At 42.3% G+C, this 22462-nt stretch overlaps 1 protein-coding gene across 1 annotated transcript in view; it reads left to right on the forward strand.

Annotated features, from left to right (window-relative positions):
• Nucleotides 1–22462, forward strand: part of ADAMTS20 (ADAM metallopeptidase with thrombospondin type 1 motif 20) — a 411884-nt gene that overhangs the window by 225952 nt on the left and 163470 nt on the right. Inside the window, exons 16-17 of the mRNA XM_075855030.1 lie at nucleotides 19522–19617; nucleotides 21603–21769. Coding sequence (XP_075711145.1) covers nucleotides 19522–19617; nucleotides 21603–21769 — 263 coding nt within the window. The remainder of the gene's footprint in view (nucleotides 1–19521; nucleotides 19618–21602; nucleotides 21770–22462) is intronic.

Below are 22462 nucleotides of genomic sequence, written 5' to 3' on the forward strand. Positions count from 1 at the left end.
GTCAAACCATTTTGGAAACTGCACCCCTCAAAGCATTTATTAAGGGGTGTAGTGAGCATTTTCACCCCACAGGTCTTTTCCATAAATGATTGCGCTGCAGAAGGTGCAAATTGAAATTTTTCCCTAGATATGCCAATTCAGTGTCAAATATGTTGTGCCCAGCTTGTGCCACTGGGGACACACACACCAAAAATTGTTAAAAGGGTTCTCCTGGGTATGGCGATGCCATATATGTGGAAGTAGACAGCTTTTTGTGCACACTGTAGGGCTCAGAAGGGGGGAGCGCCATTTGGCTTTTGGAGCGTGGATTTTGCTTGGTAATAGTTTTGTTTGGAGTCTTACTGGTGTTTCCGTTCATAATATGCACCATATGTGAGCTGGGCAGAGTACATCAGGGGCATAGTCAGGTGGTATAATAATAAGGTAAAAAAAATAATAAAATAATCCATAGATGTGTGTTAAGCTGTGAAGAATCCTTGCTGCGCAGGCCGGTGTCTCACTGATAAATGTCCTTCCTTATCCCCCTTTTGGTCTACACTCCGCACCTTTGCAGTTTGGGGAATTTTGCTGGGAAGGATTGTCCTGGTATAATATGGGCACCCTTGCTTCCAGCAGATATGTTTGGGCCCTCCCCTTCCTGGTTCCCTAATTTTAGGCCCCCGATAAATCGCCTCTTGAAACAGACTAAATGTTATCCTCAGGCTGCACAACTGGATATTTTTCTTTCCTCACTTATTGGAGCCTTAACTTATTTTATTTTTTCATAGAAGTAATGGTATGAGGCCTGCTTTTTTTGTGGGACGAGCTGTGGTTATTATTGGTACCATTTTGGGGTACATGCGACTTTTTGATCACTTTCTATCCTTTTTTTGGGAGGCAAGGTGACAAAAAAACAGCAATTCTGCCATAGTTTTTTAGTTTTTTTATACAGCGTTCACCATGCGTTATAAACTACATGTTACCTTTACTCTGCGGGTCAGTACGATTCCGGTGATATCAAATTTATAGCACTTTTTTATGTTTTACAACTTTTTGCACAATAAAATTACTTTTGTAAAGAGAATTTATTTTTTCTGTTGTGAGAGCCATAACTTTTTAATTTTTTCGTTAATAGAGCTGTATGAGGGCTTTTTTTTGCGAGACGAGTTATAGTTTTTATAGGTACCATTTTTGGATACATGCGACTTTTTGATCACTTTTTATTTCAATTTATGGAAGACAAAGTGACCAAAAAAACAGCAATTATGGCAGTATGTTTTAGTTGTTACACTAACTGTGTAGTGCAATGTATTGGAACTGTCAGTTCTTCACTAACAGCAAGCCGATCAGGCTCCGCCTTGGGCGGGGCATAATCGGCTTCCGTAATGGCAGACAGGAAGCCATTGTTAGGCCTCCTGTTGCCATAGTAGCAGTCGCCAGCCTTGCCATTGCATGGCAGGCTGCCGTTTTGCTGCAAACCGCTAAGATGCAGCGATCGCAATGGATCGCTGCATCGAAGGGGTTAATGGCAGGAATCGGAGCTAGCTCCGGTTCCTGCCGATAGATCGGGGTGTCCGCTGTAACATACAACGGACATCCACTGCTGATGACGCCGGCTCAGCTTCTGCGAGCGGGGCATAGGAGGCTTCCGTTGCTGGCAGACCGGGAGGTAAGTATTGGGCCTCCGATCGCCTTTGCAGCCACCGGCAACCCAGCGATCACGTTGCTGGGGCGCCAGTGGCTAAAAATTCCTCACATGCTGCGATCTCTATTGAACGCAGCATCTGAGGAGTTAATCGGCCGGATCGGATGCTAGCTCCGGTCCTGGCCGATACCTTAGGATGCCAGCTGTAACATACAGCTGGCACCTGGCTGTGAAGGTGCGGGCTCAGCTCCTGAGCTAGCTCCATCTCCATCACGTACAGTTACGTGGAAAGGCGTTAAGACACCAGTTTCCATCACGTTACTGTACGTGATTGGGCAGGAAGGGGTTATAACTTCCTGCTTTCAGTTAACAACCATCAACCAATCAGATAACAGTAGAATATATACATCACTTTTACTTAAAGTAAACTGCTTCACTATGTCTAGACTATCACATGATATTATCTATGTTCTGTATTTCTCAGGACTAAATTTTATGACATACATAACAATGTCATAAATAACAACAATGTTTTCTTATCTGTAGTATCTTAGGATGCCATGTGCATCCTGTTCTGCGTGGTCTTCTGCGTGGTGACTAGAATTATTTTCCTGTTTCACACAGTTTATTTCAAAACTGCTTATACAATGAATAGTCTTTAATTAATAGTTATTTTCATAATTTAAGAAAAAGCTATGATAGTAATAAACCTTAATCTCAATTAATCTTACATTTCCCCTCTTTTTGACAAAATACTGTATTCAACTATTCTGTCCCTATTGGACCCAATACCCCTATGGAAGTTCGGATCTTTCTATCCATTCCTTCATTAGTATAGTGGCCATTAGATGGGTAATCTACCTATCATGGGTTACAGTGGATACTGCAGTATGGCACGGATTAACACAGGTAGCCGTGAAAACTGTGGGATCATTAAACTTGCCTTGAGATCCTTTCCCACAGATCAGCTGTAAATCATTTATCTATAGAACAAATAAAGAATATTTCGGTCACACATGAGTCTATCCCTTCCTAACTCCTTCATACCCTACATAACTAAGTTAAAAAAAACTAGTGAGGTGTCTTATTTTCACAAAAGGTATAGCAATTAAAAGTGAGAAGTATAAGAGTAATTAAAATGACAATAATTGGGTGGAAAATCCAGTTGAAAATTCCTTTTGCTGTTATGGACCATCCCTTGAAGACATCATACCAATGATGTTGAGTATCAGTCTCTATCTTGGTTCCCAAATTGACAAGTCGCTCGCCAACAAAGTAGTGTATATCTGTCTCTCATTCAGCGTCTTATTCCTAATCTGCAAATGTTGCTCAAGCTGCTTTGTACAATTGATTATCTTATCATTTCCTCGAGAGAAAGAGTAATATTAGAATCAGGGTATGAATCAGGATGATAGTACAAGGTTACTTGTTGATTCAAGTTAGAAAGAAAAGAGAATGTTTCATTATTTCAAGTTAGATTAATAACATTAGACAAACATCCATAAAAAGGGTTAGCCAAATGAAACATACTAGTAGTTCTATGATCTGAAGTTACAATACAAACATATTGTGGATATACTTCTAGGAAAAACACAAAATCCATGGATTCAGCTATTGTGTTGTAATTATTACTACTATTTTGTCATCTATGAATTAGAAATAAACCTGTCATTTTCTGTGCTCCCGCTTTGATAACTGGGAGTTGTGAAAAATGCAACATTTTATCCTAGTTTCATTATATAGTGTCACTTGAATCAAGTTCCCTTTGGGTTCTATCAACATCCTTCCTGGAATCGTCTTTATCCCTCTTACAATGACCTTAACTACTTTACATTGGAAATTGGCTGAACATGTAAAATTGACTTGAGTTCGGTCATGTTTGGAGTTTATCCAACCCCATGTTCTTCTGCCAGTATTTGTTAAAGTATATCCTGGTGCATATAAATGTGTGTGTAGAAAGCAAAAACTAATGGTAGAGAGCCATATAATCAACTTCATTATGTTTCTTCACTGAGAGACTTTTTTGAGAAATCTTTTAAAGTGAGATGCGTGGATCCACGTTGGTTTACCTTCCACCTTTACAGACGTAGGTGTGATTAGTTGGACTTGGTAAGGACTGTCAAATGTGGGTTTCAGTGCTTTCCTGACGTGCCTCTTAATCGTCCCCCAATCTCCAGGCTCGAGAAAATGGGTACCTCTCATGTAGTCCGGATCTGGAATAGAACTAAAAATACTATGATGCACCTGTTGTAAATTCTTTTGTAATGCACCCACATATGTAGTCAAATATGAATGTAAATTCTGCAATTGCTGTGGAAAGTATAAGCCTGCCTTTGGTGGTCCACCAAACAACACTTCATAAGGACTCGAGCGCTATGCTGCTAGTTACCCTGAAGTGTCGGCTGTAACAAACAGCTGACACTGGCATCGTATGGAGCGGGTTCACTCCGTGAGCCCGTTTCATACATCCCCTACCCGACTTTGGCCTATGTATACGTCAAATGTCGGGAAGGGGTTAAAGCAGTCAGAGTGTCTTCTGGAAGGGAACCTGCAACTGTCATCCCTTTGGGTCCATAGCGAATGACCGCTTGGACTGCTGACGGTATGTCTGATCCCAGTAGGTTTACTGGGCATGTGTCTGAGACTAAAAGTTGTGCACAGAGGTCTACAGTGTCCTCCAGTCGAATCTTAAGTGGTTTAGTCTGTCTTAACGGATGTGTCACCCCTCTAAGTTCAGTTCCTGGTATTGTTACAGAAGTCACTAATTTTGGTGGCATGTCACGTTTTATGATCATTGTCCGGCTCGCCACAGTCTCTAAAATACATTTAATGTCATCCCCTGTTAGTAATGTCAGTTTCACTACTTGTTGACCTGGTATTGGGGAGACGATTATCACAGGGGACGACTGGTAGCTGCCACTTACCTAGTCTGAATCATTCCCGGCGACCTCAACTGCCTGGACTTGTACTTGAGGTGCTGGTCTGGTCGTCCGTCCCTTGGAGGGACAGTCTCTCTTCATATGTCCCTGTCCCCCACATCCAAAGCAAAGTCCTTTCTTTCTATACTCTTCCACATTTATCCTTGGCCTTTGCCTAAATCCTGTCTTAGGTTGAGTTCCACCCACATCAGCTGATGCTGTTATTTCTGGAGCTGTATTTACTGTCACCATTACAGGGATAGCTGATGGTCTAGCTTTGCTCTGCTTTTTCTTTAGAGCTTGTTCTTCTATTCCCCGTACTACTGCCAGAGTCTGTTCTATTGGGGCATACGTGCATTCTGGTCTTACTTCTAGTAATTTTTGTCTAATCTCTGTTCGGAGTCCGTTAATAAAACACGCTTTCATGATTCTAGCGTCCTGTCCTCTAGTCATATCAAAAGTCCTGGTCAGTAAATGTGCCTGTACATCTAGCATGGTATTTATCTACTGTTTCACCTGGATCTTGGAACTGTTAGGGATCTGCCAGGTACTACGTCTAGGTATACTCCTGGGATTAATCAATCCACACCTGAGGCCAGACCTGTTCGACTGACACCATCTCCCACCAACCAGGGTGGCAGACTCAGGATTGGGAGAGCCTATCGCGGCCTGGTCAGTCGGAGTTAGCTCCGCCCCCTGTCCTTTATTACCTGCCGTGTTCTCTTCCTCAGTGCTTGTAATTCTTCTGGATTCCTGGCCTCACTGCTGCTTGCTCCAGCCTGCTTCTGCCGTGCTTCTGCCTTGCTGCAGTTCCGCTTAACCTGCTTTGCTTTGCTTCCTTCTCCGTGCTCACTTTGGTATACTCCACTTCATCCTGGTCCTGACCACTCATTCACCGCTCCGTTTCCTCGCGGCGTTATGGCCCTAGCAGTACGACTTGACCGACGTCTCAGGGAACGTCCGCTTGAACGCTTCAATGTGCTCCCCTCTGACTTTTCTGCGATCCCCCCCGAGGTCCCGTCTCCTCGCCCCTCCACGGAGGACTCGGAGGTACCTATGCAACTTGGGGCCTCCATGTCCCCTCGACAACGTAGGGAGTTTCGCAGAATGAATGGTCTCTGCTTCTACTGTGGGGACGACAAGCATCTACTGAACACCTGTCCCAGGCGCAAGAATAAGAAGCCGGTAAACTTCCGTGCCTAAGTGATCATCGGGGAGGTCACTTGGGCGCACAGGTATTTCCCGTTAATGTGAAACGCAATAAAATTTTGCTTCCCTTTCAGGTCTCGTTTGCTGGCCGGTCTGCCACGGGCAGCGCTTTCGTGGATTCTGGCTCATCTGCTAATATCATGTCTGTGGAATTTGCTATGTCTCTAAAGATGCCTTTTATTGATTTACCTTATCCTATCCCTGTAGTAGGGATCGACTCAACTCCCCTTGCTAATGGTTATTTTACTCAGCATACTCCTGTTTTTGAACTCCTGGTTGGCTCCATGCATTTGGAGCAGTGCTCTGTACTGGTGATGCAGGGATTATCGTCTGATCTGGTATTAGGTCTTCCCTGGTTGCAGTTGCATAATCCCACGTTTGATTGGAATACTGGGGATCTCACCAAATGGGGTAGTGAATGTCTTATGTCATGTCTTTCTGTTAACTCTATTTCTCCCCGGGAGGAGGTAAACACGCTTCCTGAGTTTGTTCAGGACTTCGCCGATGTGTTTTCTAAGGAGGCCTCCGAGGTGTTGCCCCCGCCATAGAGATTACGATTGCGCCATCGATTTGGTGCCTGGTGCCAAGCTTCCTAAGGGTAGGATATTTAATCTTTCATGTCCTGAACGTGAAGCTATGAGGCTGTATATCCAAGAATGCCTGGCCAAGGGTTTCATTCGCCCCTCGACTGCTCCTGTAGGTGCTGGCTTCTTCTTCGTGGGGAAGAAGGATGGTGGTCTTAGGCCGTGCATTGATTATCGTAACCTGAATAAGGTCACCGTAAGGAACCAGTACCCTCTTCCTTTGATTCCGGATCTTTTTAATCAGGTTCAGGGAGCCCAATGGTTTTCTAAGTTCGATCTACGGGGGGCATATAACCTTATCCGCATCAAAGAGGGGGATGAGTGGAAAACTGCGTTCAACACACCCGAGGGTCATTTCGAATACCTGGTCATGCCCTTTGGGTTGTGTAATGCCCCTGCTGTCTTCCAGAATTTTATTAATGAAATCCTGAGAGATTACCTGGGTAATTTTCTTGTGTACCTTGATGACATACTGGTGTTTTCCAAGGACTGGTCCTCCCACGTGGAGCATGTCAGGAAGGTGCTCCAGGTCCTTCGGGAGAATAATCTGTTTGCTAAGACTGAAAAATGTGTCTTTGGGGTACAGGAGATACCATTTTTAGGGCAAATCCTCACTCCTCATGAATTCCGCATGGACCCTGCCAAGGTTCAGGCTGTGGCGGAATGGGTCCAACCTGCCTCCCTTAAGGCGTTACAGTGTTTTTTAGTGTTCGCCAACTATTACAGGAGATTTATTGCCAACTTCTCGGTCGTCGCTAAGCCTCTTACGGACTTTACTCGCAAGGGTGCTGATGTCCTCCATTGGCCCCTTGAGGCCGTCCAGGCCTTTGAGACCCTCAAGAAGTGCTTTATCTCGGCCCCCGTGCTGATTCAGCCCAACCAAGAGGAGCCATTTATTGTGGAGGTTGACGCATCCGAGGTGGGAGTGGGGGCCGTCTTGTCCCAGGGTACCAGCTCCCTCACCCATCTCCGCCCCTGTGCTTACTTCTCTAGGAAGTTTTCGCCCACGGAGAGTAACTATGATATTGGCAACCGCGAACTTCTAGCCATTAAATGGGCTTTTGAAGAGTGGCGGCACTTCCTGGAGGGGGCCAGACACCAGGTAACGGTCCTTACGGATCACAAGAATCTGGTTTTCCTAGAATCGGCCCGGAGGCTTAATCCTAGACAAGCTCGGTGGGCACTATTCTTTACCAGATTTAATTTCTTGGTTACCTATAGGGCTGGGTCCAAGAATATTAAGGCTGATGCTCTGTCACGTAGTTTCATGGCCAATCCTCCTTCCGAGAAGGATCCTGCTTGTATTTTACCCCCTGGTATTATCGTTTCTGCCACGGATTCTGATTTAGCTTCTGATATCGCGGCTGATCAGGGTGCAGCTCCCGGGAACGTCCCTGGGGACAAACTGTTTGTTCCCCTGCAATACCGGCTGAGGGTACTCAGGGAAAACCATGACTCCGCTCTATCTCGTCATCCTGGCATCTTGGGCACCAAACACCTCATTACCAGAAACGATTGGTGGCCTGGGTTGCCTAAAGACGTTAGGGCTTACGTCGCCGCTTGTGAGGTTTGCGCTAGGTCCAAAACCCCTAGGTCCCGACCTGCGGGCCTACTACATTCCTTGCCCTTTCCCCAGAGACCTTGGACCCATATCTCCATGGATTTTATCACCGATTTGCCTCCATCTCAGGGCAAGTCGGTGGTGTGGGTGGTAGTAGACCGCTTCAGCAAGATGTGCCACTTTGTGCCCCTTAAGAAGCTACCTAACGCCAAGACGTTAGCTTCTTTGTTTGTGAAACACATCCTGCGTCTCCATGGGGCCCCAGTCAATATCGTTTCTGACAGAGGGGTACAATTTGTTTCCTTATTTTGGAGAGCTTTTTGTAAAAAGTTGGAGATTGATCTGTCCTTCTCCTCCGCCTTCCATCCCGAAACTAATGGCCAAACGGAAAGGACTAACCAATCCCTGGAACAATATTTAAGGTGTTTCATCTCTGACTGTCAATTCGATTGGGTCTCATTCCTTCCCCTTGCTGAATTTTCCCTGAATAACCGGGTCAGTAACTCGTCAGGGGTCTCCCCGTTTTTCTGTAATTTCGGGTTTAACCCAAGGTTCTCCTCCGTTTCCCCTGGTTGTTCCAATAATCCTGAGGTAGAGGATGTTCATCGGGAACTGTGCACGGTCTGGGCCCAGGTTCAGAAGAACCTAGAGGCGTCCCAGAGCGCACAAAAGATTCAGGCGGATAGTAGACGTTCTGCTAACCCCCGGTTTGTCGTCGGGGATTTGGTCTGGTTGTCGTCCAGGAACTTGCGCCTTAAGGTCCCGTCCAGGAAGTTTGCTCCCCGATTTATTGGACCTTATAAGATCATTGAAGTCCTCAACCCTGTATCCTTCCGTCTGGAGCTGCCCCCATCCTTTCGCATACATGACGTCTTCCATGCCTCCCTCCTTAAACGCTGCTCCCCGTCCTGGTCCCCCTCGAGGAAACCTCCTGTTCCCGTTCTCACCCCTGAGGGGGTGGAATTCGAGGTGGCCAAGATTATGGACAGTAGGATGGTCCAGGGCTCCCTCCAGTACCTGGTCCATTGGAGAGGATACGGGCCGGAGGAGAGGACTTGGGTACCTGCCCGTGATGTTCACGCTGGGGTATTGATCAGGAGGTTCCACCTTCTCTTCCCTACTAAACCGGGTCCTCTTAGTAAGGGTCCGGTGGCCCCTCATAAAAGGGGGAGTACTGTTAGGGATCTGCCAGGTACTACGTCTAGGTATACTCCTGGGATTAATCAATCCACACCTGAGGCCAGACCTGTTCGACTGACACCATCTCCCACCAACCAGGGTGGCAGGCTCAGGAGTGGGAGAGCCTATCGCGGCCTGGTCAGTCGGAGTTAGCTCCGCCCCCTGTCCTTTATTACCTGCCATGTTCTCTTCCTCAGTGCTTGTAATTCTTCTGGATTCCTGGCCTCACTGCTGCTTGCTCCAGCCTGCTTCTGCCTTGCTTCTGCCTTGCTGCAGTTCCGCTTAACCTGCTTTGCTTTGCCCCTGGCTTGCTTCCTTCTCCGTGCTCACTTTGGTATACTCCACTTCATCCTGGTCCTGACCACTCATTCACCGCTCCGTTTCCTCGCGGTGTTCCGTGGCTACTGCCCCTTCTCTTGCGTGTTCCCTGTTTGTTCTCCCGTGCACTTAGACAGCGTAGGGACCGCCGCCCAGTTGTACCCCGTCGCCTAGGGCGGGTCGTTGCAAGTAGGCAGGGACAGGGCGGTGGGTAGATTAGGGCTCACTTTCCCTTCACCTCCTTCCTGCCATTACAGGAACGCTTCAGGAAATCCAAGTGACATATCATCACTCATCTGTCTGGCTAGGGCATGCAGCCTTTCTATAAAGTTCTGACCTGATTCTCTAGTCTTTTGGTCTCCTGGAGGGGGCTAATTTGCTCGGTTATTATATAACACATTCTGCACCCTGTTGGTAAAGGGCGATCCTGCAGCTATAGTGCAAAGTCTTGCCAAATCACTCCAACTGGCATCATCATTTTCTTGGATCCTGTGGAGCTATCTACAAAATCCTGTAGGATTTTTATAAGGGTCAGCCACTTTATCTGCCATCACAAGCTGCTCACTCTGACTCCAAGCCTTATACCAAGTAGTGGTTTCTATCTTGTCTGCTGCATCACCAGGCTGTGGCACCGTAGTGGTCTGTGTTATTACTGGATATACTGGGGCAGTGGAGGCTAATGCTTGTGGGTTGTACATTAACGATTCCTCATAAGGAGATAATTCCCCAAAATCTCCAACCATAAGGATCTGTGTATACATGGGGTTCTTAGCACCACAATATGGGCAGAATTTAGGACCATATGGTCTAGGCATAGCTGGACTCCTATTTTATAGCGCCTTCATTAGGGTGTCTGCTAGTCTGGTAGTCAGCGCTTTCTGTGGGACTTCATAATCTCTCCCCTGTTTTCCTGTCTGTAAAGTACAATCTGATTCACCCCAAACTCCCAAATCCTGACATTTCACACATACATTTGCATCCTGTTGGTTACAATATCCACTCCCATCCACACTCTCCCTGTCTCTTCTGCTCAGGGGTTATTGGTAAAGAAGGGTACAGAGAAGGTAAGGGACTAGTTATTTCTCCTGTTAGGAACAGGTTTGTAACAGGTTTAGGAGAGGTAATCGGCTTCAGAGAAGTAGCAGGAGGTTGACCTCTTGCTGCTGCAACCACTAGGGCCGGCATTGTGGCAACCAGTGTTGTCACTGTTCTCCCTCTCCTCCAGTATTCCTCCTCTAAATTTTAATGTTGCTTCTGTTGTTCATATTTCTCAGAAGTCTTAATCCATGCTCCTACTTGGTCTCCTAATTTTTTGATTGTCTATCCACCCGTCATTTTGGAGACTAAAGTTGCGCCATCTTTCTGCATCTAGGCATCCCTTAGAGGGCATTCCTGCATTCTTCAGTATTTTATCAGTGTCTATAACTGCCCATTTTCCATGTTCTTCCCTAACCGTGTCTGTGGCTGACATCTTTGGTGGTGTACCCTCAGTATGCTCTATTTCCGGTTGACGTCTTAGGTGGTGAACCCTCAGTCTACTCTATTTCTGGCTGACATCTTGGGTGGTGAACCCTCAGTCTGTTCTAGTTCTGACTTGGTAGGCAAGTTTCCCATAGCGATCAAATACTAGGGGTAGCGATCCCAGTTCTTGATCAATCCGCTATGTAAAATCTTTCGGTTTTGATCAATTACCAGAACCTGTTTCTGGGCTATAAGACACTGCACTGCTTTACGTTCCTGCCTAGCTTTCTTACGTATATACCGTCACAAAAATATGTGAATGTAAAAAAAAATAAAAGGATCCCTATTACAAACAACACACTTCCTGACCCAAGAAGCCCGTACTGGGTTCAACCTGTGAACTGCAGAGATACTATCTCTATACTATCAAAACGCCGGAGGGAGTGGTTACCCATCACTTCAAAAAGCCCCTGGGGTGAGATGGTTATACACAATTTGCCCGGACCTCAGATGAGCAGAGGTTTTAATCTCTTCTCATCTATTGGACGTTCGACTTCACAAGGATGACTATACTACACACAGAGAGCAAATACAATCAATCACTCAGTCAAACGCCTTGGTATTTCAAGCAGAGTTAGTAAAACAGCAATATTCAAAACAAAGGTATATCGACCTACCTTGAGATTCCCGATTCCTCCCTGGACTGACAAGGGACTTCCCACACAGAAAGGTAAGAGAAACAGACAAAGGCTCACTTACCCGGAGTTAGCATTCCCGTTCCGGGGGAAAGTTCCACTCCGTTCAGTCCATGAAGGCGTGACTGGGATATCTCGCTGTGCCTCCAAAGATGTTAGAGTTGCTCTCATAGGTAGATCAATTTCCAAGTATACATATATACATTCCAATATATGGCCGGAGGATAACCCAGACACACACAATGTTTGGTGTATCATGCAGATTTCCTGTAAAACCATGAGTTTGAGGTTTATTTATAACTTCCTGCTTTCAGTTAACAACCATCAACCAATCAGATAATTACATTAGTAGGATATGTACGTCACTTTTACTTAAAGTAAACTGCTTCACTATGTGTGGACTATCACATGATATTATCTATGTTCTGTATTTCTCAAAACTAAATTTTATGACATATAACAATGTCATAAATAACAACAATGTTTTCTTATCTGTTGTATCTTAGGATGCATTGTGCATCCTGTTCTGTGTGGTCTTCTGCGTGGTGACTAGAATTATTTTCCTGTTTCACACAGCTTATTTCAAAACTGCTTATGAGACAATTTTATACAATGAATATTCTTTAATTGATACAGTTATTTTGATAAATAAAGAAAAAGCTATAATCTTAATAAACCTTAATCTCAATTACTCTTACATCTTGTTCAGCTCTGTTACCACTCTATCATCTCTATACCTAATAGTATCAATGGTATTTTCAGGCACTTGGTTTTTAATAATTCCTGCTAACACCTTACCCGGGATACTACCCTCAACTGCAGCTCTATAGTTTATAAAACATTGTATTTTCAGTGCAATTTTCCGCTGATAATTTTCATAGCTTTTAACTGCACTTTGACATTCATCCAATCTAACCTAAGTAGGCTCTTCCACATAGGTTTTTTTCAGGGGTTTTAATTTTATCCTTCATTTCTTCTCCAACTATGTTACCAGTTTTTTTTAATATAAATCTTAATTTCCTTCGATATAATCCCCCTGAGATAGGCTTTAAATGTGTCCCAACTGATTAAGGTATGTGCTGTCGTATGATTGATTTGAAAGAATGCTACTATTTCCTATTTTACCTTATCATGACATTCTAGTAAAGATAACCAGGATAGATGTACCTCAAATCTAGCACGATGGGGACTAGCATCTAGCACACATGTCACAACAAAAGGTGCGTGGTCTGACAACCCTCTTACTTCATAATCATTGTTTTTAAATTTTTCGAACCAGGTATATGCTACCCAAACACATATCTATTCTTGAAGACGTAGTATGCGTCTTAGAGAAACAGGAATATTTCCGACATCGTGCCACCCAAATCTTTGAGCTAATTTATATAATGCTGACTGTTTGCCCTCATTCTTCCTATTCCCTAATTTATCTAACTTTGTGTGACATACATTATTAACCCCTTCCCGCTGCGGGCTTCCTAACAGCTTAATTTTTCAAATCTGACGTGTCACTTTATGTGGTAATAACTTTGGAATGCTATCCAAGCGATTTTGAGATTGTCTTCTCGTGATACATTGGACTTTATATTAGTGGTAAAAGTTGGTCATTACATTTAGTATTTCATTGTGAAAAACACCAAAATGTAGCAAAAATTTCCAAAAATAGGCATTTTTATAAATGCATCTGCTTGAAAAACAGATAGTAATACCACACCAAATAGTTACTAGATAATATTTCCTATATGTCTACTGTAGATTGGCATAGTTTTTTTAACATCCTTTGATTTTTCTAGGATGTTACAAGGCTTATAACTTTAGCAGCGATTTCCCCCGTTTTCCAGAAAATTTCAGTTCTGAAGTGGCTTTGAGGGGCCCATCATTTACAAACCCCCATAATTCACCCTATTTTAAAAACTGAACCCTCAAAGTATTCAAAACAGCATTTCAAAAGTTTATTAACCCTTTAGGCGTTTCACAGGAATTAAAGCAATGTGGAGGTGATATTTACAAATTTCATTTTTTTTTTTTGCAGAAATTCATTTTTTATCAATTTTTTTCAGTAATACAGAAGGTTTTACCAGAGAAATACAACTAAAAATAAATTATGCAGATTCTGCAGTTTTTATAAATATCCCACATGCGGCCCCACTGTGGTACTGAAGCACAGGCCTCAGAAGCAAAGGAGCACCTAGCAGATTTTGGGGCCTTCTTTTTATTGGATTATATTTTAGGCACAATGTCAGGTTTGAAGAGGTCTTGTGGTACCAAAACAAAGGAAACTCCCCAAAAATGTTTTTGGAAACTGAGACCAAAACAGTGAAAACGCCCAAAAAGTGACTCTATTTAGGAATCTACACCCCTTGAGGAATTTATCTAGCTGTATAGTGAGCATTTTGACCCCACAGGTGTTTCAAAAATGTTATTAGAATTGGGCTGTGAAAATAAAAAATTACATTTTTTCCAACATAATGTAGAATTTTTTTATTTCCACAAAAACTAAAGTAGAGAAAGCACCCCAACATTTGTAAAACAATTTCTCAGGAGTACGGCAATACCCCATATGTGGTCATAAACATCTGTTTGGACACACGGCAGGGCTCAGAAGGGAAGGAGCAGATTTGACATTCGGAGCACAAATTTAGCTAGAATGGTTTACGGAGGCCATGTCGCATTTGCAAAGCCCCTGAGGGGCCAAAACACCGGAAACCCAACACAAGTGACCTAATTTGGGAAAATACACCCTTCAAGGAAATTATCTAGGGGTATAGTGAGCATTTTTATCCCACAGGTTTTTTGCAGCAGTTATTGGAACTAGGCTGTGAAAATGAAAACCTAGATTTTTTTTCCAATAAAATGTAGGTTTAACTTTTTTTTTCATTAACACAATAACTAAAGAAGAAAAAGCACCACAAAATTTGTAAAGCAATTTCTTCCGAGTACGGCAATACCCCATATGCGGCCATAAACAGCTGTTTGGACACACGGCAGGGCTCAGAAGGAAAGGAGCGCCATTTGGATTTTCGAATGGTTTCCTGTAGTACTAGTACAGCCATGAAAATGAAAAATTCAATTATTTTCAAATAAGATGTAGTTTTAGATCAACATTTTTCATTTTCACAAGGAAAAAAGAAGAAAAAGCACCCCAACATTTGTAAAGCAATTTCTCCCGATTATGGTAATACCCCATATGTGGTTATAAACTGCTATTTAGACATATGTAACGGTTCAGAAGAAAAGGAGTGTTTTTTTACTTTTGGCGCATAGCTTTTGCTGAAATGGTAATCAGACACCATGTCGCATTCACAAAACCCTTGATGTACCACAAAATAAAAAAGTGACCCCCATATTACAAACTACACACTAAAGGCATTTATCAAGGTGTGTACTTAGCATTTAGACCCCACAGGTGTTTTTCAGAAATTAATACGCAGTAGATGATGCAAAGTGAATATTGCAATTTTCCACTGATCTGTGATTTTACTGCACAATATGTTGTGCTTAGCTTGTGCCACTGAAGAATCTTACCGCATAAATTGTTAAGCAGGTTCTCCCGGGTATGGCGATGCCATATATATGGACATAAACTGCTATTTGGGCACACTGTAGGACTTAGAAGGGAAGGAGTGCCATTTGGAGCAGGGATTTCGCTTGGTAGTAGTTTTGTTTGAGTTTTACTGAAATTTCAGTTTATAATGTGGGGGCATATGTAATCTGTGCGGAATACATCATGGCATAATTAAAGGGTATAATAATGGGGTAAATAATTAAACTATCTGTAAAGGATCTGCCAGACACAGCTTCTGTGTCGACGCCCGTGGTTAGTCAGTCTGCACCTGCTCCTACGTCGGATCGAGTGACCCCTCCTTCTACCAATCAGGCTGGGAGGCTGAGGAGTGGGAGAGCCTATCACAGCCTGGCCAGACGGAGCTAGCTCCTGCCCTCTGTCTATTTATACCTTCACTTCCTGTTCCTCCTTTGCCTGTGATTCTCCTGTTCCCTGGCTCTGCTGCTGCTGCTTGAACTATTTGTCCCTGCTTCATATTGACCCTGGCTTACTGACTACTCTCCTGCTCTGCGTTTGGTACCTCGTACACTCCAGGTTTGACTCGGCTCGTTCACTACTCTCCTGCTCTGCGTTTGGTACCTCGTACACTCCTGGTTTGACTCGGCTCGTTCACTTCTCTTGTTGCTCACGGTGTTGCCGTGGGCAACTGCCCCATTTCCCTTAGCTTCTGTGTACCCATGTCTGTTTGTCTGTCGTGCACTTATTGAGCGTAGGGACCGTCGCCCAGTTGTACGCCGTTGCCTAGGACGGGCCGTTGCAAGTAGGCAGGGACTGAGTGGCGGGTAGATTAGGGCTCACCTGTCTGTCTCCCTTTCCCTGTCATTACACTATCCATAGATGTTTGGTATGCTGTGAAGCAATCCGTTGTGCACAGGCCAGTGTCGCACTGATAAATGGTGTCCAGTCTTATCCCCCTTTTGTAACCCTCTGCACCTTTTGGGGACGTTTCCTCCTTTGTAGTTTGGCAAATTTTGCTGGGAAAGTGTTGCCCTGGTATAATACGGGCGCCCTCGCTTCCAGCAGATGTGCTATGTCCCTTCCCTTCCTAGTTCCTAAATATTAGGGCCCTGAAATTAAAGCAATGTTACCCTCTGTCCTGCACATCAGGATGTTTTTTCATCACTGCATTACTAGTGCTATACCTTTTTTATTTTTCAGTTGATGGAGCTGTGTGCGGGCTTGCTTTTTGCGAGACAAGCTGTAGATTTTAGTGGTACCATTTTGGGACACATACAGTACGACTTTTTGATCACTTTTTATTTCATTTTTTGGAGGAGCAAATGACCAAAAACAATCAATTCTGGAAATGTGTTTTGTTTCGGCATTCACCATGTGCCATAAATTACATGTTAACTTTATTCTGTCGGTCGATACGATTACGACAATACCAAATTTATATTGTTTTTTTCATGCATTGCAGCTTTTGCACAATAAAATCTAATTTTCTTTTTAAAAAAATCATTTGTTTTCTGTATTGCCATATTGTAAGCCCCATCATTTTTTTATTTTTGCGTGGTCAAAGCTGTGTTAGGGATTTTTTTTTTTGTGCGGGACCAGTTGTTTTTATGGGTACTATTTTGGGGTAAATGGGACTTTTTGATCACTCTTTATTCAATTTTTTGGGAGGAGATGTGACCTAAAAATAACCCCTCATACTGCATATCGACGGAAAAATAAAAAAGTTACGGCTCACAAAATAAATTTTATTTTTTTTACACAGCTTTTTCCTTGTTAAAGTGGTAAAATAGAAAAAAAACTATATAAATTTGGTATCACCCTAATTGTATTGAGCCGCAGAATAGAGTCAACATATAGTTTTAAATATACGGTGAATGCCGTAAAAACGAAGCGTAAAAAACTATGGAGGAATCGCTGTTTTTGTCATTTTTCACCCCACAAAGATTGTTTTTTTCCCATTTCTTAGTGCATTATATGGTACAATAAATAGTGCCATGAAAAACTACAAAGCGTCCCGCGAAAGTTAAGCCCTCCAAATTTTACGGCTGTCACCGTGTGGTAAAAATTACAACTTAACTTTATTCTGCTGCTCAATACGATTACGGTTATACCAAATTTATATAGTTTTTTTAAAAAATATTTTACTACTTTTACAAAGAAAAAATTATTTGTTAAAAAAAATGTTTTGGTTTCATCACATTCCGAGAGCCATAACTTTTTTTCTTTTTTTGACGATTGAGTGGTATGAGAGCTAATTTTCTGCTGGATGAGCTGTAGTTTTTATTGGTACCATTTTTTGATACATACGATTTTGGAGGTCTACTTTGTGTGTCAAATAATGTTATATTGTAATAGTTCAGACTTTTATGTATGCAGCAATACCAATTTTGTTTATTTTTTTTAATTTCTTACATTACTTTAGAGGAAACATAAGAAAGTACATTTTTACACTACTAAAAACATTATTCAACTTTTTTTCACATTGTATTAGTCCCCCTAGGGGACTTGAACCAGCGATACTAATGTATTGCAGTATATTGTCATTGGTACAGGCTTCTGTTAAGCTCTGCCAGAGGCATGCTTAACAGAGGCAGAGAGAAGGCAGACCTGGGGGCGTAATACACAGCTGACACCCACATCGTATGGAGCAGACTCAGCGCATGAGCCCACTCCATACATCACCCCCCCCCCCGCACCAGGATGTGCTATTAGGTCGTGGTGCGTGAAGGGGGTTAACATCTGGATCACTAAAGGATTCAGTCCCCACTATCCAGGTGGTATCCACTGATTGTTTCCCTGCTCAGGGAGATCTGTTGAGCAGTTGTCGGTGCCTCTGCTGCAATATTAGCCGGATGACATTCGTCCCAAGACATGATCTTGGCACATTAGGCAACACTAGGTACCTCCCTGCTTGTTTAGGTAGAATACAGTCAACATGTTGTCTGACCGAACCTTCAGATGTGTACCTCTTATTCTGTTCTGGAAGCGTAGCAAGGCCAGTCTCACCGCTTTCAATTCCCTGAAATTGGATGATATTTTGCTGTCCTGAAAGGACCATCGCCCCTGACTCTATACAGTATATCCTGAAGATGGCCATCCCAGCCCAGTTTGGAGCCATCTATAGTTAATATAATCCACTGGAGGGTAGTAAAGGATTTCCCTTTCAGAAGATTCCTGTTCACCAGCCACCATCTGTTTGCAAGCTTTGTTTTGGGAGAGATGAAAAATTCTCTTCACTAATCCGGCAGGGAGTCTGTCCCAAGATCTGAGGATCTCCACTTGAAGTGGTTTGAGATCAGCTTCTGCCCATGTCATTGCATCTATAGAGGCAGTCAGAAGGCCAAGGACCATCATTGCGTTCCTGATGGAGATAACAGGGGAGAATTGAAAATACTGCATGCTGGATGATCAGAATCTTTTCTGTCGGAAGAAAAACATTCATGGTTCTGGTGTCTATTTTAAGCCCCAGAAACGTGAGGGAGCTGCGTAGGGAGAGTAGAGACTTCTCCCAATTGATTATGTAGCCATGGTCTTCGAGATAGCTTGTGACGACTTGACATCAATGGGAGGCAGAGAAAGCTTATTTTGCTGCGTTTCTTGCCCGCAGCGCTCAATGGCCGCGAGCGAAAAACTCAGCGAAAATCGGCGTGCAGGCAGAGCAAAATCTGCCTCAAAATTTCAAACAGAATTTTGAGGTAGATTGTCTGCCTGCAAAAAACTCAGTGTGAACCCAGCCTATTAGTTGCACATAATAAGGAATGGTTTTCAACCTCTGGATATAAACAATATTTTTTCCAATCACTGATGGGAAGTAGAGTTCTTGCAATTTGTTAAAAATAGAAATTAGGAAGAGTAAAATAGAAATTGCAGATGTTTTCATTATACAATAAATAAGTGCATAAAATCAGGAAATCTCTTAACCTCTTTATTTGAGCCTTTTAAATGTGTTGTAGTTTGAAGCCATTCTTGCCATAAAAAATACTCAAACCCAGACATACCCTATTAAAGTAAAAAATGTATTCAGTCACTGTGTCATTAACGTCTTAAGGAAACCTATTCTCAACAGACTATTGAATAGAATAATCGAAAACTGATCCGCAAAAACTGACAGGAATAGGACCTATTCTGAATTTTGTGGATCCGGCACATGGATCCACAAAAGAAATGGATGTGTGCATGGCCCCATAGAAATGAATTGGGTCAGTGTGCTTTCCGTTAAAAAAACGGATAGCACACTGACGAAAATAACTGATGTGTGAATGAGCCGTAATGGTTTTGTGGATAAATAAAAACAAAATCAAGTTATTCTCATTTTATTTGGAAAAAATCCAAACTTAATCTACTATTGTTAATTTCTTGAATTCATGAATAGCAACTCAATATGCATTACCATTTCACAATGTTCAGCTATTAAATTATGGAACAATTTTGCGTTATTTGCTTTTTTAGGGTATAATATTATTGTGAAAATTCCTGCTGGGGCAACAAACATTGATGTACATCAGCATAGCTACTCCGGTCGACCGGATGATGACAACTACCTGGGTAAGTGTAAAAAAACATTTGTATTTGTTTATGTAGCAGTCACTATATGTAAATGTAAATGGTATAGTATTTGCCATAGCTTATCTATATAGAAAAAGCTGCAGGGCTTTTAAAATCTAATGATATGCATTTTAAATATTACCACTTCGTTTTGTACGGATCTGTCATAGGACTTACATACAGGTGAATGAGCCCCCTACTGTACCTCAGTATGGTTCCAATTTCATACGAAGTTATACAGTATATTTTTCTGTCGGATTCCGTTCAAAATCAGCATGTTCCATTGGACAATGCAAAATTGTCAGGTGCAAATCTTTTGTGAGTGCAATGCAATAGCAAAGAAACACAAAGAGCACTCTGCGGGCGTGAAGATATATACAAACATGAACATATGGATTAATTTAAAGAGGCTCTGTCCCCACATCATAAGTGCCCTATCTCCTACATAAGGAGATTGGCACTGTAATGTAGGTGACAGCAGTGCTTTTTATTTAGAAAAACAATATATTTTTACCACGTTAGGAGCGATTTTAGCTTTATTCTAATTCGTTTCTTAATGCCCAAGTGGGCGTGTTTTTACTTTAGACAAAGTGGGCATTGTACAGAGGAGTGTATGACGCTGACCAATCAGCGTCATGCACTTCTCCATTCATTTAGTAACCGCATAGTGACACTGCGTTGTTCACTATGTGCTGTCGTATACTGACATATTAACGTTACTGAAGTGTTTAGACAGTGACTAGACATTCCTTCCAGCCAGGACGGGATGTCTATTCACAATCCCTGCACTTCGTTAACGTTTGTTTGGTACTTACAGCGAAGCAAAGCGTAATCTCACTGTAACCTGTCATTTACAGCGAGATCTCGCGAGATTACGCTTTGCTCTGCTGTAAGTACCACAGAAACGTTAAAAAAGTGCCGGGATTGTGAATAGACATCCCGTCCTGGCTGGAAGGATTGTCTATTCACGGTCTAAACACTTCAGTAACGTTAATATGTCAGTATAAGACAGCACATAGTGAACAACGCAGTGTCACTATGCGCTGACTAAATTAATGGAGAAGTGCATGACGCTGATTGGTCACTGATTGGTCAGCGTCATACACTCCTCTGCACAACGCCCACTTGGTCTAAAGTAAAAACACGCCCACTTGGGCATTAAGAAACTAATTAGCATAAAGCTAAAATTGCTCCTAATGTGGTAAAAACAGATCTTTTTCTAAATAAAAAGCACTGCTGTCATCTACATTATAGCGCTGATCTCCTTATATAGGAGATAGGGCATTTATAATGTGGTGACAGAGTCTCTTTAAATTGCATTACTGCTATATATCTGAAGAACCATATTTATAAATGTGAGGCTCAAAGCGCACATTTTGATCAAAGTGTGTGGGCCCACCTGCCACGACAAGGTGACCTCATAGATGAGCCACTACACTACACATTATACCTGTACAATAAGAGACTCACCTCTCTCTTGGACCTAGGCCTACTAAATGAATTCAGGGTAGGTAGGAACCAGCTTTATTCTGCTCTAATTATAGAGTCCGATGGAGGATTTGTCCACTGCCATACTGGCTTTGTGCCAGTCTACATGAGCCCTTCAACAAAAAAAAAGTACTTTTGTTTTTTAAACATTTATTTTTATTGGGTTCAAATAGTAATTCATACAGTTAGCAATAAGATAGTTGCAGTGTTACATTGACCCATTAGAAGGGGATTACATAAAACAACAGTAACAATAAAAACTTATAAATGACCAAACTATGGTGACATAGTGAGAAAAATTTCCAATAAATATATGGAGTATGGTGCATATACATAAGCAATTATATAAGATCAGTGTTGGGGAGAGTAGCAATACACCGGAATGTACAAAAAAGTACTTTTTTATTGTACTGCTAATATATGGTAAGCAAACTTTGTTTCTAAAGTTGTTTCTACATATGTTACCATGTCTAACATATTGTCATGCTTTGTTTCAGCTCTGTCAGATGGTCAAGGAAATTTTGTTCTCAATGGAAATTTTGTAGTGAGCAGGTTTAAAAGAGAAATAAATGCCGGAGGTGCTGTATTGGAATATAGCGGTTCAGACAATGTAATAGAAAGAATAAATTGCACTGACCGTCTGGAAGAAGATTTAATTCTTCAGGTAAACTGGTTTGTAATTTAATTTGTGAACTAGGAACTGTAATTTGTTCCTTCCTCAGTGCAATTCTGTCATTATAAATATTGGCCCACATTTATTAATAATGGCATAGTGCGTCAATAAAATTGGAGAGGGTATTTGGTGAGAATTGCACCTAATTTATTAAAAGTCAAACACTTATAAATCTGATGTATTTAGAATTGGCTTTACACTTGCTATGAGCAGCCATACACTTTTGCCACTAATTTGCACGTTTTTAACCTTTTGCCTTTAAGAAAACTATAGCAATAATGTTGATTCATTGTAAAATGTGTGTAAAACAGATATTTTCTGCCAGTTAAAACATAATACATAGCATGAAATTAAAATTTAAGAAACCATCTTGATACCAAAATTCCATTCAGGAAGTTAAGGGTTCTGCTGGAGCGATATAGCGTCTAGAGGGCTTTGGAAAGGGCCATCCTTTCCTTTCTTTTGTATATTTTCTCCTCCTAAGGAACCGGTCCAATCTTCATCTTCCCTCTTTCTGGATTACAGGTGATGAAAACTGGTGCTATGAAGAGGGTAAAGGGAGAAAAGGACACTTTCCAAGTCCAATAGAGCCCTTAAGCTTGTGAGTGATTATTTACAGAGAAAACTTTCTTTTAAAGTTTCCAGTTATGCTATGCGTCACATGTTTTGACTAGATTTGTCAAG

Source organism: Rhinoderma darwinii, chromosome 3, assembly GCF_050947455.1.
Source record: "Rhinoderma darwinii isolate aRhiDar2 chromosome 3, aRhiDar2.hap1, whole genome shotgun sequence".
Taxonomy (NCBI): domain Eukaryota; kingdom Metazoa; phylum Chordata; class Amphibia; order Anura; family Rhinodermatidae; genus Rhinoderma; species Rhinoderma darwinii.